The sequence below is a fragment of the Ursus arctos genome, unplaced genomic scaffold, assembly GCF_023065955.2.
Source record: "Ursus arctos isolate Adak ecotype North America unplaced genomic scaffold, UrsArc2.0 scaffold_14, whole genome shotgun sequence".
Classification (NCBI taxonomy): Eukaryota; Metazoa; Chordata; class Mammalia; order Carnivora; family Ursidae; genus Ursus; species Ursus arctos.
In genome coordinates this window covers 10006784-10022035 of record NW_026622808.1, presented here as the reverse complement: position 1 = coordinate 10022035, position 15252 = coordinate 10006784, and the positions used below count along the sequence as shown (strand labels likewise).

The 15252-nt window shown below is 59.5% G+C and overlaps 3 protein-coding genes across 3 annotated transcripts; all 3 read left to right on the top strand.

The window, feature by feature from the left end:
• Window positions 1–225: 225 nt before the first annotated feature.
• Window positions 226–4318, top strand: SPEM3 (SPEM family member 3). The gene is given in 5 exon segments (XM_048226642.1): window positions 226–363; window positions 517–574; window positions 674–1413; window positions 1570–4278; window positions 4280–4318. Coding segments are annotated over 5 exon segments (3684 nt in total).
• A 1760-nt stretch (window positions 4319–6078) lies between these two features.
• TMEM102 (transmembrane protein 102) lies at window positions 6079–8286 on the top strand. Its single transcript, XM_026520837.4, has 2 exons — window positions 6079–6847; window positions 6954–8286. The coding sequence occupies exons 1-2, from the start codon at window positions 6634–6636 to the stop codon at window positions 8270–8272; spliced, it is 1533 nt and encodes a 510-aa protein (XP_026376622.2). The 5' UTR covers window positions 6079–6633; the 3' UTR covers window positions 8273–8286.
• Window positions 8287–9063: 777 nt separating this feature from the next.
• On the top strand, window positions 9064–15231 carry FGF11 (fibroblast growth factor 11). The gene is made up of 5 exons (XM_026520857.4): window positions 9064–10532; window positions 12180–12290; window positions 12487–12590; window positions 12875–13073; window positions 13356–15231. Exons 1-5 carry the CDS (start codon window positions 10340–10342, stop codon window positions 13430–13432), a joined length of 684 nt encoding a protein of 227 aa, XP_026376642.1. The 5' UTR covers window positions 9064–10339; the 3' UTR covers window positions 13433–15231.
• The last annotated feature ends 21 nt before the right edge of the window (window positions 15232–15252 follow it).

Sequence of the window (15252 nt, the reverse complement as noted above, 5' to 3'; positions counted from 1 at the left end):
CGTGCTGGCTTCCAGCCCCGTTTGACTTTTGGGACTCAGATTACAAGAACCTGGTTACTAGGGCAGACCGTCCTAGGCCCTCCGTTTCCTCTCCTCCCTCATTGTGACCCCAACACCAGCCCCATTGTGACCCAGTCCCTCTCCCCCTCCCCCACCAGAGGAGTCTGCCTCCTAGTGAGTATGTGGGGGCCAGGGGGGGCCCAGGTAGTCCTGGGACCCCCGGCCATGGGTGAGCGAGCCCACCACGGAGCCCAAGTATGCTCTGGCACCAACCCCAGGAAGTGCCAGGACCTAGGAGACTCGATTCTTCTGATTCTGGGCAGCTTCATCTTGCTCAACGTGGGGATCAATGTGGTGACTCTGGTCAGGGCGGGGGCTGGGCAACAGGGTTGGGGGAGACTGGGGGTTGGCCGGAAGGGGCTGAGGTGGGAGGGCTGCGGGCTGTGGGATGTGGCCTAGCGAGGGCTGGGCTGCAGGGCTCACCGTCCTGGCTCCCCGTTCCCCTGCTCCCCTCAGCTCTGGAGGCATCTGAAGAGCTCCTTGCGGATTCTTTTCCATCATTTTTTCCCCAAAGGTGAGTGGGCCCCAGCATGACCTCAAAGGGATGTGAACCTGTCCCCTTTCCCAGCCCCTCAGGAGCCCCGGCCTCGTCCCATCCCACCTTTCCCCGCAGACAAGCAACACAGCTGCGTCGGCAGCCACCCCATGTGCTCCCGCTGCTCCATGGACGCCAAGAACCTGTGCTCGAGGGTCTCCTCCCGCTTCCACCGCCGCCCAGGCTTCCTGGTCAGGCACCCTAACCACCTCAACTCCTGGATACCAGACACGCATGACGAGAAGGCTCCCGGGTGCTGCTGGATGCCCCCTCAGTGCGGGCACACCGGGGCTCCCATGGACGCTGCCTGGGGACTATGGAAGAAGGGGGTGATGGAAGCAGGGGAGGCCCCTCAGGTCACAGCCTTGAAGGCCCGGGCCCCCTTTATCTCCAGGCATGAGACACCTTCCCAGTTCCCCAGGATGAGCAAGGTGGACATGGTTCCCGTCCTCTTGCCCCACGAGAGCAAGACCAACACCCCAGACTATGACCCAGCCCACGCCCTGGCCCAGACCCAGACCTACTCCCCATCCCACACCCCCGAGCACAGCACTCCCCTGGCCCAGGCCCAGGCCCAGACCCAGATGCAGACCTCCTCCCCAGCCCACACCCATGGGCACAGCACCCCCCAGGCCCAGGCCCAGGCCCAGTCCCAGACCCACACCCACACCCGTGAGCACAGCACCCCCCAGGCCCAGGCCCAGGCCCAGACCCAGACCCAGACCCACACCCATGAGCGCAGCACCCCCCAAGCCCAGGCCCAGACCCAGACCCAGACCCACACCCCTGAGCACAGCACCCCCCAGGCCCAGGCCCAGGCCCAGGCCCAGGCCCAGACCCAGACCCAGACCCACACCCCTGAGCACAGCACCCCCCAGGCCCAGACCTCCTCCCCAGCCCCCACCCATGAGCGCAATACCCCCCAGGCCCAGACCTACTCCCTAGCTCACACCCTTGAGCATACCCTGCCTCAGGCCCAGATCCATTCCCCAGACCAGGTCCCTGAGCACAACCCCCTCCAGGCCGATACCTGCTCCGCAGCCCTCACCCCTGAGCACATCACCCCCCAAGCCCAGACCTGCCCCCCAGCCCATGCTGCTGAGCACACGTCAGTCCAGGCCCATACCTACTCCCCAGGCTTCACCCCTGAGCGCACTCAGCACACTCCTGCCCAGGCCCACAGCCCTGAGTACACCTCAGCCCATCCCCTGGGTCACAGCCCCGAACACATAATAGCCCAGGCCCCAACATGCACTCCGGCCCACGCTCACCTAACCTATACTCGTGTCCCTCACCCCCTGGTCCCTGCTCCCACCTCTGCCCCAGCCCCTCCCCTACCTTCTATCCCTGCCACTATTCCTGCCCCAGCTCCTCCCCCAGCCCCTGTCCCAATCTCTATCCCAACCCCTGCCCCAGCTCTGGTCATGACCCTGACTACCACTCCCGTCCCCACTCCTGTCTCTGTCACCACCCGTACCCCCATCCTAACTCCTATTCCCTCCACCCTGACTGCCTTCGGCCAAGGCCTCTCCACTGGCCACGTGGTCTACGATGCCCGCAGGGTGAAGCAGAATGTGTGCCATGTGTGCCCCCCGCCGAACTCTGGGTATTCCGGAAAGGACGTGGGCACCCTCCCCAGGTCCCAAGAGGGACAGGGTCTGGGCAGTTCCGGTACAGCTGAGCCAACATTGAAGCAGCAGAGTGGGGACAGTGCCAGGCCCTCCACAGGCTCCGTACTGGGTTACCTGGAGCTGGGGAATGTGGAGTGGAAGATCTCAAATGATGCCAAAGACAAGTTCTTACAGCCCAAGACCTTCCCTTATTTCAGCTTCCATCCCTGCAGTTCTGAGAGGAGAAACACAGACTCTCAGATTCCGCCCTATCCCAAATTCCTGGTCCACTCCAAGGATAACACATCTCCTCAACCTTGCTTTCACTCTCCGACCAGTGCCCAGAGCTCACCGAGCACCATCCCTCCCCCGTGCACTCTTGCTCTGCCTCTTATGTGTCCCAGATCCTTCGTCCCTCATCAACCCTCCGACCACCGGAAGCCTTCCACCTCAGGGCAACCCCTCACCTTCCCCCCAGCCTCCAAGTCTTCTCAGTCTGTCCCATCTTCCCAGTTCCCCATCCCTCCCCAGGTCTCCAAGGCTTTCCAACCCCCAATCCAACCCCAACCCCCTGAACTTCGGGAGAGTCTAGGCCTCAACCAAGATTCTGGTCTCCAAAGGACTTCAAGCCCTTCAAAGGACTTGAGAGTTCCCAGGAACCCAGGCCTCACCCAAAATCCAGGCCTCTACAAGAACCCAGGCCTTGTTCAAGATCCAGGCCTAAACAAGCCCACAGGCCTTCCTCAAGACCCTTATCTCTGCAAGAGTCCAAGCCCTTCCCAAGATTCTGGATTGCACAAGAATCTGGTTATTACCCAAGATTGTGGCCCCCAAAAGAGCCTAGGTCCTACTCAGGATGCAGGTATCTTTAGAAGCCCATGTCTCGCCCAACCTTGTGGCCTCCACAAGAACATATCATTTCCCCAAACTTCTGACATTCAAAGGAGCTCAGGCTTTAGGCAAAACTCTGGAGTCTATAGGAATCTAGAACAAAACCAAGAGACTATACTCTATAAAAGTCAAGATCTCTCCCAAACGACTGGCCTCCATAATAGGCCAGGCCCTTCTCAAGATTCTGGAATTTACAAGAGTATGGGTAATGCTCATGAGCTGGGCGTCTCTAGGAGTCTAGGCCTCCACCAAGATTCTTGCCCACAGAAGAGTCCATACCAAGACGCTGGAGTCAACAGGAGCCCAAGCTTGATTCAAACCTCTGGTCTCCATAAGGGCTCAGGCCTTACCCAAGACTCCGGAGACTACAAGAATCCAGGTCTTACCCAAGATTCTGGAGTCCACAGGGGCGTAGGCCTTACTCAAGATTCTGATCTCCATAAGAATCCAGGCCTCACGCAAGCCACCGAAGCCGAAAGGAGATGTGGCCATACACCAGACGTTGGAATTTACAGGAGCCCAGAATATACCCAAGACCCTAACTTCCACAAGTACCCAGGACTTAATCAAGCTCCTGGCCCCCACAAGGGTCCAGCCCTTCCCCAAGACCATGGCCTCCCCAAGACTCAAAGCCTTATTGGGGAATCCGGGCTCCACAAGGATTCATCCCTCATCCCAAATCCCAACCAGCACAAGAACCCAGGCCTTGCTCCAAGTACCGACTCAGTCCAAGTCTTGGGCCTACCTCAGACCCCAAAGTCATCACTGATGAAGCCGTGTGTTTCGGAGGAGGCCGCTTGGAAGGAAGGCGCACAACAGCGCCTGCCATGGGCTTCTGTCCCGCTTAGTCAGAACTCCAGCTCTTCCAGGCCCCAGGTGATGATCTACAATGACCTGCAGACCTTCTCTGAGGTACCTTTGCTAATTGAGCTGCAGCCATCCTCCCGGCGAGCAGGCAGCCAAGACTGGGTGTACCGTCCTGTGGACACCGTGCCTTCAGGCTGCCAGAACTATCGCCAGATGTCCATGCCTCCCAAAAGCAACTGGAAGCCCTACTGCCCTGGGTCAGGCAACCGGGTAGGGCATGTTGTCTTTGATGCCCGCCAGAGACAGTTTGGGGGGGGCAGGGACAAGTGTGAAGCTCTGTCTCCCAGGCGCAGTCGCCAAGAGGCATCCAGCAACCCCCCGGAGGCCACCAAGGAGTGGGGATATCAGTGTGTGATGACGACCCTGGAAAAAGAGGGGACAAAGGTGCATCAGGAATAAAGAGGCAAGAGAAGTGTTCTGTGGTGGTTTGAGGACATCCACCCCAGCCCCATTCCTGATGCTGGCCCCCCACAGGGCCTGAGGAGGACCGGTGCTATCTCCCGCCCCTGTTTCTCCTGCGTCCGTGCATGGAGAAACCGCCGATCCCTAAGGCCTAGAGCTGTGTTGTCCAATACGGTAGCCATGAGCCAAATATGGCTGTTAAAAATGTAAATTAATTAAAATTAAATAAAATTTAGGGGCGCCTGACTGGCTCAATCGGTAGAACATGTGACTCAGTCTCAGGGTCAGGAGTTCAAGCCCCACATCGGGCATGCATGGAGCCTACTTTTTAAAAAAATGAAAAAAATTAAAATGTAAAATTCTGTTCCTCGGTCTCATCTATATTTCAAGGGCTCAGTAGCCTCATGTGGCTACTATATTGGACAGCACAGATTAGAACACTTCCCCCATCACAGAAAATTCTATTGGACAGTAATGCTTTAGAGTTTAGAGAAACTTTCCTTTCCCTCATCACTCAAACCCAGCATCTTCAAAGCTCCCACAGAACCCACAGAACTTCGTTGTTTTCAGTGTGACTGAGAGGGCACCCTCTGGGGAGGAGGGAAGAGGTAGGGACGCTCTATACCTGATTGCCCCCAGATGTGAGAAAGAGCCCAGCCTTCAGTTTTCCCCATCTGGTCTCTTGGGTCACAACCTGATATATGGAAACCTGCCTCCCCAGTACTGGGCTATGTTTTGGGGCTCGAGGTCACTGAGGGAGAATTTTCTTTGTCAGTGACTAGGAACCCCTGAGATTGGGGCTCCCCAAATCAAGCTCTGGATTCTGGGAGTTCCCTCCTTCACAGTCCTTTGCCATGGACATAGGCCTGTCTCACTTTGGATATAGTCTTTCCGGTGGGGGAGGGGGATGTGAGACGTCCTGGTCTAGCGGTGGTCTGATCTGCGGGCCTGTCCCTGCTTTCCCGTGGCTCTGTCTTCTCATTCTGGCTCCCAGTCTCATCTTGGACGAAAGCTGTGTCTCTGGTAGCCGTGGGCACTGAACGCAATTTCCTTCTCCTGATAATGTTCCATTGCCTTGCCCCAGCCCAGCTGGGATTTTCCTCTGGACTTGATTTTCAGTTCTGGTAACTCTTCTGTGTACATACATGGCTGGCAGATCCCAAAGTGCTTTCCCTGCCAGCACTGATTTATCCGAGGTAGGCATTGCCAATACGTCTGCCCCTTCCCTGAGTCACCATTCCTGGGTTACCAGCTGTGTGTTCTTGCCTGACACTGACTCCAAAGGGAGGCCTCCCCACCCAGCTGGGAGCCCCTTTCCGACACCTCTCTGGCGGGACCCTACCATGTGCAACCTTTATAGGCTGCAGTCTCATCTCTAAAATGAGGTTATGATTGCATGGACGAACCCTCCTAGATCTAAGTGACCAGGGTTCCTCTACTCACAGAAGAGATGTGGAGGCCCCTCTTTCCCCCCAGGTCCCTAGGGCATGTCCTCCACTATTATTTGCTCTTAAGATCCATCCTGTTCCAACCCCACGGAATGTTTGCGAGGGGCTGACCTAGACTTGGAAGTCACGGAACAGTTATCTCCATAGAAACTACAACTTCCATCAGGCACTCCTTCAGCGGAACAGGAAAGGATGCGGGGGCGTGGCCTCAACGCCCCGATAGCTCGGAAGACAAACTACAACCCCCAGGACAGCGCGAGATCTCAGCGGAGCGGAAAGTGACTGATCTCCGGCAGAAGGCGGGGCCGATCCGGAACGACCCGGACAGCCTCCAGAAAGGGGCGTGGTCGTAGCTCGGGGCGTGGCCTCGGGGCTACAGGAAGAAGTCACCTGTTGAATCGTTCTATTCTCTCCCTTCCCAACCCCTGCAGCTATCCCTAAGAGGGAAGCCGCAGACCACAAGCCTCCTCCGAAAAAGAGGTAAGGGGAGGTAGACAAGGGGCGGCGGCGGCGACTAGCTACTACATCCCCTAGGAGGGGCTCAACAGCTACTTTTTACCTGCTGAGTCAGGTGAGCCGTTCCATGGGGACGGGGACCAGCATTTGAGAAAAGGGCAACGGCGTTGGAGGTATTTATTTGTTCGTTTTCAAGACTAAATTTAGAGCTCTTCAGCTGCAGACCCATTGACGAGCTGTGCCTGGGGCACTCTCGCGGCCTCGGGAGGAGAGAAGAACGCGGGCGACTTTTTGGCAGCAAAGAAACGGCCCGTCTAAGCGTCCTCCCGTCCGCGTTTTTCCCAGCCCCAAAAGGTTGAGCCACATGGCTTCCGCGGTCTGGGGGAGTGCGCCCTGGTGGGGCCCGCCGCCCCCAGCCCCAGCCCGGCCGCTCACGGACATCGACTTCTGCTCCGGGGCGCAGCTGCAGGAACTAACCCAGCTGATCCAGGAGCTGGGTGTGCAGGAGAGCTGGAGTGACGCGCCCAAGCCGGGACCAGACCTCCTCCGGGCCAAGGACTTTGTCTTCTCTTTGCTTGGTAAGTAACTCTCCCTGCCTTCGGGTACTCGCAGCATTCAGCCCCTCCCCACCCCGCCCGGGCTTTGGGTCATGCCCTCCCGAACCCGTCTCTTCCCTTCCCGTAGGTCTTGTTCACCGTCGGGACCCCCGCTTTCCTCCCCAAGCAGAACTCTTGCTGCTTCGTGGTGGGATTCGCGAGGGCTCCCTGGATCTGGGACCTGCACCCCTGGGTCCTTACATCCGGGGACCTCATTACGACGCCGGCTTTACACTCCTAGTGCCCGTGTTTTCACTAGACGGCACTGGGCAGGAGTTGCAACTGGACGTGGAGTCCCGTTACGCGTGGCTGTGCCTCCCAGAGCAGATACGTGGAACCTCCATCCGGGAGGCCTGGCAGGATTGTCTAGGACCTCCAGTCCCAGGAGGACGTGATTCCATCCACCGAACCGAAAGCGAAGGAAGTCCCAAGGGCCGGCAAATCTCCACGGACCAGCCGCACAGTTGTGTCACTGAATCTAAGCCAAACGGGTCTTTGGAAAAATCATCTAGTAACGTTCCGGGGCCGGAGCCGCCCGAGCAAGACGTAATCCATCTTGGCTTTTCCACCCCACTGAAAAACCTGAATGGTGACGTCACGAAAGCAGCCGTCGTTAGCCCAGTCCCACAGCCGTCGGAGGATTGGGAGGCATGGCCCACACTTTGCCCCGCCCAGGTGGCTTCGTGGTTCTTTGCTTCACTGGCCGCGGTCGCTGAGTCCCTGTTCCCGGTCCCGGGTGCCCCACGCTTGGTCCACGCAGCCCGCCACGCGGGGTTCACCACCGTCCTCCTGGCCACGCCGGGGCCCCCGCGCCGCGTCCTGCTCTTCGACCTCATTCCTGTGGTGTCCGTGGCCGGCTGGCCCGAGGGCGCTCGGAGCCACTCGTGGGCCGGCCCGCTGGCCTTCGAGTCATCATCCTTCTACCTGGTGCCCGGTGGCCACACCGAGCGGCCGGGCGCCTCCGGCTGGCAGCTCTGCTTCGCCCGCCAGGAGCTGGCGCTCAAGGCGCGCATACCCGCTCCGCTGTTGCAAGCGCACGCGGCCGCCCAGGCGCTGCTGCGCCCGCTGGTGGCCGGGACCCGGGCCGCAGCGCCCTACCTCCTGCGGACGCTGCTCTACTGGGCATGTGAACGGCTGCCCGCGCTCTATCTCGCGCGGCCAGAGAACGCGGGCGCCTGCTGCCTCGGGCTGCTGGATGAGTTGGGCCGTGTGCTCGAGGCCGGGACACTGCCCCACTATTTTCTGAGCGGTCAAAAGCTCCGTGCGGGGGATGGCGCCGCTGCGCTGCTCGGGGCGTTGGCCCGGCTCCGCGGGGACCCAGCCCGGGCCCTGCGCACCGCGGTGGAGGAGGCCAAGGCTGCACGCAAGGGGGGCGGCTTAGCTGGCGTGGGAGGCGGGGCCCATTAAAGATGCTGTTCCTACGGGCGTGGAAAAGTGGTTCTGTGGGCGGGCCGGATGTGGCGGGGGCCGCTAGCCCCTCGCCTGGGAGACACACTGAGCGCCCTGGGTCCGAAGTGCACAGCCTAGAAGGCCTCCTCGCGGGTTCTTCCCCATCCTCCTGCCCCATCCCTGGCACAAGTCGTCCCATTTCTGGCTTCTCCACTCCCTAGATCTGTGGCCAGCACCCCTTCCTCCCGGTGCCTCCTCCGGCCACCATCTTCCCCAATTTTTATGGTCTTTAGGAGTCAGTAGGGAAGGGTGCGGGTGCATATTTGCTGACAAAACGCAGAGGGAAGGAATACAGACCAGGGACTGACCAATTTGGCTCACACAAAATCGGAGAGGTTAAGAAGGCCGGCTTGCGCCCGGGCTGGATCTCGCCACCACCCCTCCCCTATGCAGTTAGTTCCCTACTTTCCTCATTCAGTTCTACCCTCCCAAGCCGGGCAGTAGGGTCCCTTTCTCCATTCTCCCAGCGTCCGCCATTCCATTCATCTTAAGCCCAACCTCTCCTCCCATCCAGGGCTCCGTTCAGTGGAGTCACCTCCTTGTCTCTTGTCCTCTGAACCCCAAGACGTGCGGCCTTGCCTCGGCTCCGCCTGCCTCTAAGACCGTCCCCACTCCCTGCCTTCAAGGAACCCCGGGGTTCCGCCCGCCCGGCTGCACCCCCCTCTTTCCAGGCGTCTCCGCCCCCCGCCCCGCCCCCGGGCCGGCTCTGCGAGGAGGGGGAGCTGCTGTCGCCGCCGCCGCCTCAGCTCCCCACTGCCGCTGCCGCCGCCGCCGCCGCTCTGCTTGGTCCAGCCGCCCGGCCCAGTGCTCTGACTTCGCCGGCCCAGGGCGCTCTGCGGAGACACCCTTCCTCCTTCCGGGGGTCCGGGGCGCCTAGCCCGGCGTGGGGGGAAGCTCCGCTGGCGAGGGACAGGGAGGGAGGAGCCTGGAACCGGAGCCAGCGCCACCCGTCGCCGGATCAACAAGACAGGACAGGTTGAGGGGCGTCGGGGAAGGAAGAGGGGTGCTATAGGCTGTCCTGGGGAAGACGAGAAGCCCTGTCGCAGAAAGCTCTGATGCACTCTGACTTGTAGGGGGCCTGTTCACATTTGGGAACTGGTGATAACGTGGGTGCACTCCTCTCGGGGGGCTGGTTGAATTGGAGGGCGTAGGATCTAAGCAGCACCAGCTGTCCCCGAGGAAATTAAGGGGCAACGAGGGGGCGAAAAAAAAACAGGATGCTCCTTATCTGGAGGTGAGAGACCCTCCAGACAAACCACCCGGTGTATCCACTAGGAAGGGCGGATTTGGAGGTGACTTCAAAAGGAGTGGAGGGTGACAAGGTGAGGAAAGGGGCTCAGCAGCTGGAACCATATACCCCTAGAAATGGGGGTGACTTGGTGAAAAAAGGTATTGTCCAGAGACAGGGTCTGGGAACCCCTTAATCGCTGAACGGGGACAGCCTGGGTTTTCCCAGACAGTTTTGGGGGACTTCATTGAAAAAAGTGGGGGATCCTTTCCACTTAGAGGGTGGCAAAGACAGCAAGGTTGGGTTCCTCTGTGACATTGGCAGTGCCCCAGTAGGGATGGGGTTGAGCTAATATGCTCAAAGCTAAGGACCCGCACCCTTTAGGTTACAAAAGTGGATTTGGCAGGAGTGCGGGTCTCCAACATAGGGTGGAAAGGTGCCTGGGGGTATTGGAACCACATCTTGCAAATTTTGAGGGTCTTGACTTTGGCCTAAGGGAAGTGGGGACAGGGACAGTGGAGAACAGGAAAGGGGGTAGTTTTCAGTAGGGGGCAAAAGTCGAGGGTGGGGTCAACAGATACATAGGCTGCTGGGTCCAGTGGAGGTAGCACGGGGCCCAACGGTGGGAGCTGGCGGCTGAAGGGTGGGGGGCCTGGGGCTCATCCTCAGGTCCCGTGGGTGAGGCGGCGAGTTGGGACCCCAGCGTCAGGAACATGCCCTGGTGAACGGGCTTCTCTTGAGGAGCCCAGCGCGCTCCGGGCGCCCGCAGGTTTGGGGGTGTCTCCTCCCGGGGCGCCATGGCGGCTCTGGCCAGTAGCCTGATCCGGCAGAAGCGGGAGGTCCGCGAGCCCGGGGGCAGCCGGCCCGTATCGGCGCAGCGGCGCGTGTGTCCCCGCGGCACCAAGTCCCTTTGCCAGAAGCAGCTCCTCGTCCTGCTGTCCAAGGTGCGACTGTGCGGGGGGCGGCCCGCGCGGCCGGCTCGCGGCCCTGGTGAGTGGCTGGAGCGGGGTCTCCGGGCCTGGGAGGTTGAGGCCAGGGACTCCGCAGGATAGGGCCCGACTGAGGGGGGTTCCCCGAAAGTGAAAGGGGTGGGCCATGACCACACAGTCTCTGCCAGACCATGCCTCAGTTTCCCTTCTCTTTTGCCCATAACCCCGAGTCTCCTTGCTGTCGAGGGCAAGGGGAAGGCTGGGGGGGTTAGGTCTGGCGCTCCGAAGCCTCTGGGCTCCGGCTCGCCCCCCCCCAACACAGGAGTCCCCACCCCCACGCCCACCGTCCGCCGCCTACGTGCCGGCTCTCGCGATTCTTCCAATGCCGGGCGGAGGGGGCTGGGGGTTCCGGACGCCTGGGTCACCCCGAGGGTTTCTGCAGCTCTGGCAGCCCCGCCCCCGCCCCGGTTCTCCCGCTCCTCCACGCCTTGGCTCGGTTCCTGCTGGCCGAGCCTCGCTGGCTCGGCGCCAATCTCCCCAGCTCTCCCCCGGGTGTCCTTGCAGCTACCTCGCCAGCCCGCCCCTCTGTGCGCCCTCCTCGGTGACCTGCTCTTCAAGAGGGGAGCCCGCCACCCCCCCCCATTACCCCCTACGCGACTCTGAAAGCGGCTCCCACATGCTCGGGGTACCCTCTGCCGCGAGGAACTCAGACCCAGTACCGGGCGAGAGCCCCGCTCTGAGACTGGGGGGTCGTACCACCTACAAGGGGGTACGGGGAAGTCGGCCGAGAGCAAGGGACAGGGAAGGAGAGTTGTGAGGGTTGCCGCGTGGTCCCCGTCCAGGCACGACTGGCAGGAGTCCCTCTGGCCCCGCTCCCGCCTGCTCCCAGCTCCCCTAGGGGTAGCCCCCTCGTGCCCTCCTCCCCCGCCGCCGGCCCTCCGTAGTGGTACGGTCCGCAGCCCACCCTTTGAGTGGGACCCGGCCCCCACGTGACTCCGCCTGCCTCGCCAGCTCCCCGGCCCCCTTCCCCCATTTCCTTGGTTTGGTGCCGAATGTCCCCCACCTCAGGCGGGTTACCTGGCCGAAGGGGAGAGGCTGGGCCTCAGGGAGCGCTGGGCCCCCGCGAGCCCGCGGACTGACAGACAGACAGACAGACAGATGGGTCAGTGTCAGACAGGCCGGCACTGGGCCAAAGCAAGGCCCGCGCCAAGCGAGCGGCAGCCGCAGCAGCAGGTGCTGAGTCAGCGTCGGGCCCAGTCCCACCCCCACTCCGGAGGGGGCGCCCCGACCCCGTGGTCACTTCGCCGCCCCCCACAGTCACAAACGCTCTGGCCCTGCTGCAGCCCTGCCTGCCTCCCTCTGTCCTCTGCCTTTTGATGGTTCTCCCCTTCCTCTTTCCTCTTCTCCCCTCCCCCACTCCTGGTGGAGCTGTAGAGTAGGAATTAAGCTATTTAAATAAATTTCAATAAATTAAAAGGAAAGGTGGGGGTTAGAGGAAGCAGAAGGGATCCACACCCCGGCTTCCTCCCAGAGTCAGAGAGGAAGTGGGAGAGAGAGCCTGCTTAGAGGGTCAGAGAGCTGGGGCCCCGGGGACCCTCATCCTCCCCACCCATTCTCCTCTCTTTCTTTCCTCCGATCCCGCCAAGTGTAGGAATGGTTCTGGGAACAGAGATGTCATTTTCAAAGATGAATGTCTCTCTCTCTCCAGAGCCTCAGCTCAAAGGCATCGTCACCAAACTGTTCTGCCGCCAGGGTTTCTACCTCCAGGCGAATCCTGATGGGAGCATCCAGGGCACCCCAGAGGACACCAGCTCTTTCAGTGAGAGGGGAAGCCAGCTGCTGGATGGGAGGGGAGAGCACGGGGATAGGAGGTGACCATCCTATTCTCACTTCCGGTGATGTTGTTTTCGGTCTGACTCTTTGACCCCTGAGGGAAGTGGAGGAACTGGGTTGGGGGGAGCTGGGCTGGGGGTCTGAGGCCCTGGGCACTGATGCCCCCCTCTCTACACCCCCAGCCCACTTCAACCTGATCCCTGTGGGGCTCCGTGTGGTCACCATCCAGAGTGCCAAGCTGGGTCACTACATGGCCATGAATGCCGAGGGGCTGCTCTACAGCTCGGTGAGACGACGAGGCTGAGTGGCCTGGGGTTTGCCCCCCAAATCTAGTTTCTTCTTATTCCAGCCCCCTGCCCCCCACAAATCTAGTTTCTAACAATCAGGGGCTGACCAGACTCTCCCTCATCCTCCCTTTCTCCTAGTTTCCGCATGGAGTGAGAAGTGGGCCCTTCCCAGTCCAAAATGTATGGATTCTATCCTGGCTCATTCTTCCCAGGGCCCCCTTCTGTCCAGTGATACGTCTTTTTGTCTGTCTGTGTGTGCCTTTCTGGGTCTTTGTCTCCCCAGCCACATTTCACAGCTGAGTGTCGCTTTAAGGAATGCGTCTTCGATAATTACTATGTCCTGTACGCCTCTGCCCTCTACCGCCAGCGCCGCTCTGGCCGGGCCTGGTACCTGGGCCTGGACAAGGAGGGCCGAGTCATGAAGGGAAATCGAGTCAAGAAGACCAAGGCAGCCGCCCACTTTGTGCCCAAGCTCCTGGAGGGTGAGTATGGACTGCAGAAAATGTGGGCCACACGGGAGGGTGCTGGCCTTGACGTGGACATTGAGTGACACACAATGTGGGGGCTACAAGTATCCAAGAGGACACCTGTTATGACAGGTCAAGCCGGGAAGGCTTTGGCCTTTGGGGGTTTGGGCAGCCCTCCTCCTGTGGGTTGGGGTCCCAGAGGAGGTGTCGGGGAAGGGCACTCTTTCAGACCTCTGATTCCTTCTAGCATTCTCCATGCTTAATTCTCCTTCCTGTTCCTCTCTCTCCCCTTCACAGTGGCCATGTACCGGGAGCCTTCGCTCCACAGTGTCCCCGAGACCTCCCCTTCCAGTCCCCCGCCCCCTGAAATGTAGTCCGTGGACTGGAGGCTCCCTGCCCTTGCATGGAGCCAGCCACCGCCACAGCCCGTCCCCCAGCCCAGCTCCCAGCCCTGCCCTCACCCGCTGCCACACTCATGCCCCAAGCAGCCAGGTCCCAGCAGGTGCTGTATCGTGAGGGAGCCAAGGGGCTGGCTGTGACTCCCCACCCAGGCTTCCAGCTCCTGGGAGGAATTCAGAGGAGGGGATTCTGAAAACCGTCCTGGCTGATCACTTTTTTCCTTCCACACTCACAGCCCCCCAAAGCCTTTTCCCAAGAAGGCTCGGGGGGTTCCCAAACTGACTGACCCAGGACATAAATGCTCCACACCCCATGCTCAGCCACTTCCGGGAGCCGTATGCTCTCTTCATTGCCACTGAGCCATAGATTTATAGAGGTCTACTAGAGCTCAGGATTAGTTTCCTTTTTGCCCTACTCCACCTTCTGCCTTGTTCTGGACAGGTTCTGGAACACCAGGCACCCTAGCCAGGGCCCTTTTTGCACTAAGGCTCTGTGCTGGAATGCTGGCGTGCTGCCAGGCTCCGTTCTGGATCCATCAGGCTTCTGTCCTTGACCCACATGGACCCCTGGTTTCCAAATAGAGGCTAGATTTGAGCCCTGTCCAGCTGCTGGCCTCAGCCTGAACCAGGAGCAGTGTCAGATCACCACAGTTTTAACTTTCTTATCCCAAAGACACCCAGCTCTAGAGCATGGTGTTCTAGACGCATGTGGAGCCATACTTCCTTCTGAATCTCAGCTCTAGGACATGGACCACGACTCTCAGCTCTTGCCTCCAGGATGGAACTGGGGCCTATACCGCCATATCAATGCTCATAGAGAGTGGGTTTTAGACCCACCCTCCTACCTTCTCTAGTAATACCTATTAAAGGTGAGCTCTGGAAAGAATCCAGCTATGGTTCATCAAGAACTTTGTTGATGAATCAGGAAACGCTTCTTGTTTTTCCTAGATTTTCTAAAAATCCGATTCTTCCTATAGAATGCTAACGTTATTTTTACATGCAGTTTCTAGCTCCTGCGGCTCACCTTGGGGTCCTGCCGGGGAAATGGAGTCTGAGGAAGGACAGAGGAGTTTGGGAAGGAATCCTTGGGTCATAGTAGGGAAGCTGGGATGGCCAAGGAGCTAAAACCACGGCATGTTTTGGCGGTGCCTGGGTTGGGGGGACGTGAACACTTAGCTACCTCAGCAGGAATTCCTTCCAGGTCCCCTTTAAAGCTGAGGTCTCTAAAGTAACGGATCTAGAATAAAAAGAACAAACAGGACACAGCCTTGATCCCCAGTGCAGAGACCCCAATTCAGCAATAAGTTCCGCCCCTCTCCCGGATAAGTCAGGCCAAGGACAGTGAGGGCCTCTTGGGCTCTAGACCTCATATAACCCCAGAGCTTCTAACTTAGTAGAACTTGCTTTACCTTACAGCTTATAACTTCAGCTAAGTTTTAGGTACCCAAAAAGGGCCTGACTAGGTGTTTCTGAAAAGCGTGGAGAGCTAGAGACAGGCCTGAAAACGACCCGAACCCACCAGTGAACTAGGAGGGAAGGCTCCGAGTAGCCTCAGACCCTGGCAGGGAAGACGGAGGAGACCCTAAAGCGAGGGGCTCGGGCTCAGAGGCAGGTCACTTTTCCTCAGGCTCTTTCTATTTCTGGCTTGTTGCAAGAAGGGTACATATTCCCCTCACCCACACAGACCCCGCTCAGGCTCCACCCATCTCCTGGCTCTGCTCCCAGGGGACGGGGTCTCCACTCCATGCTTTCTGAATTAAAGACGATTTATACAACTGAAGTGTTGTCTGTCATCT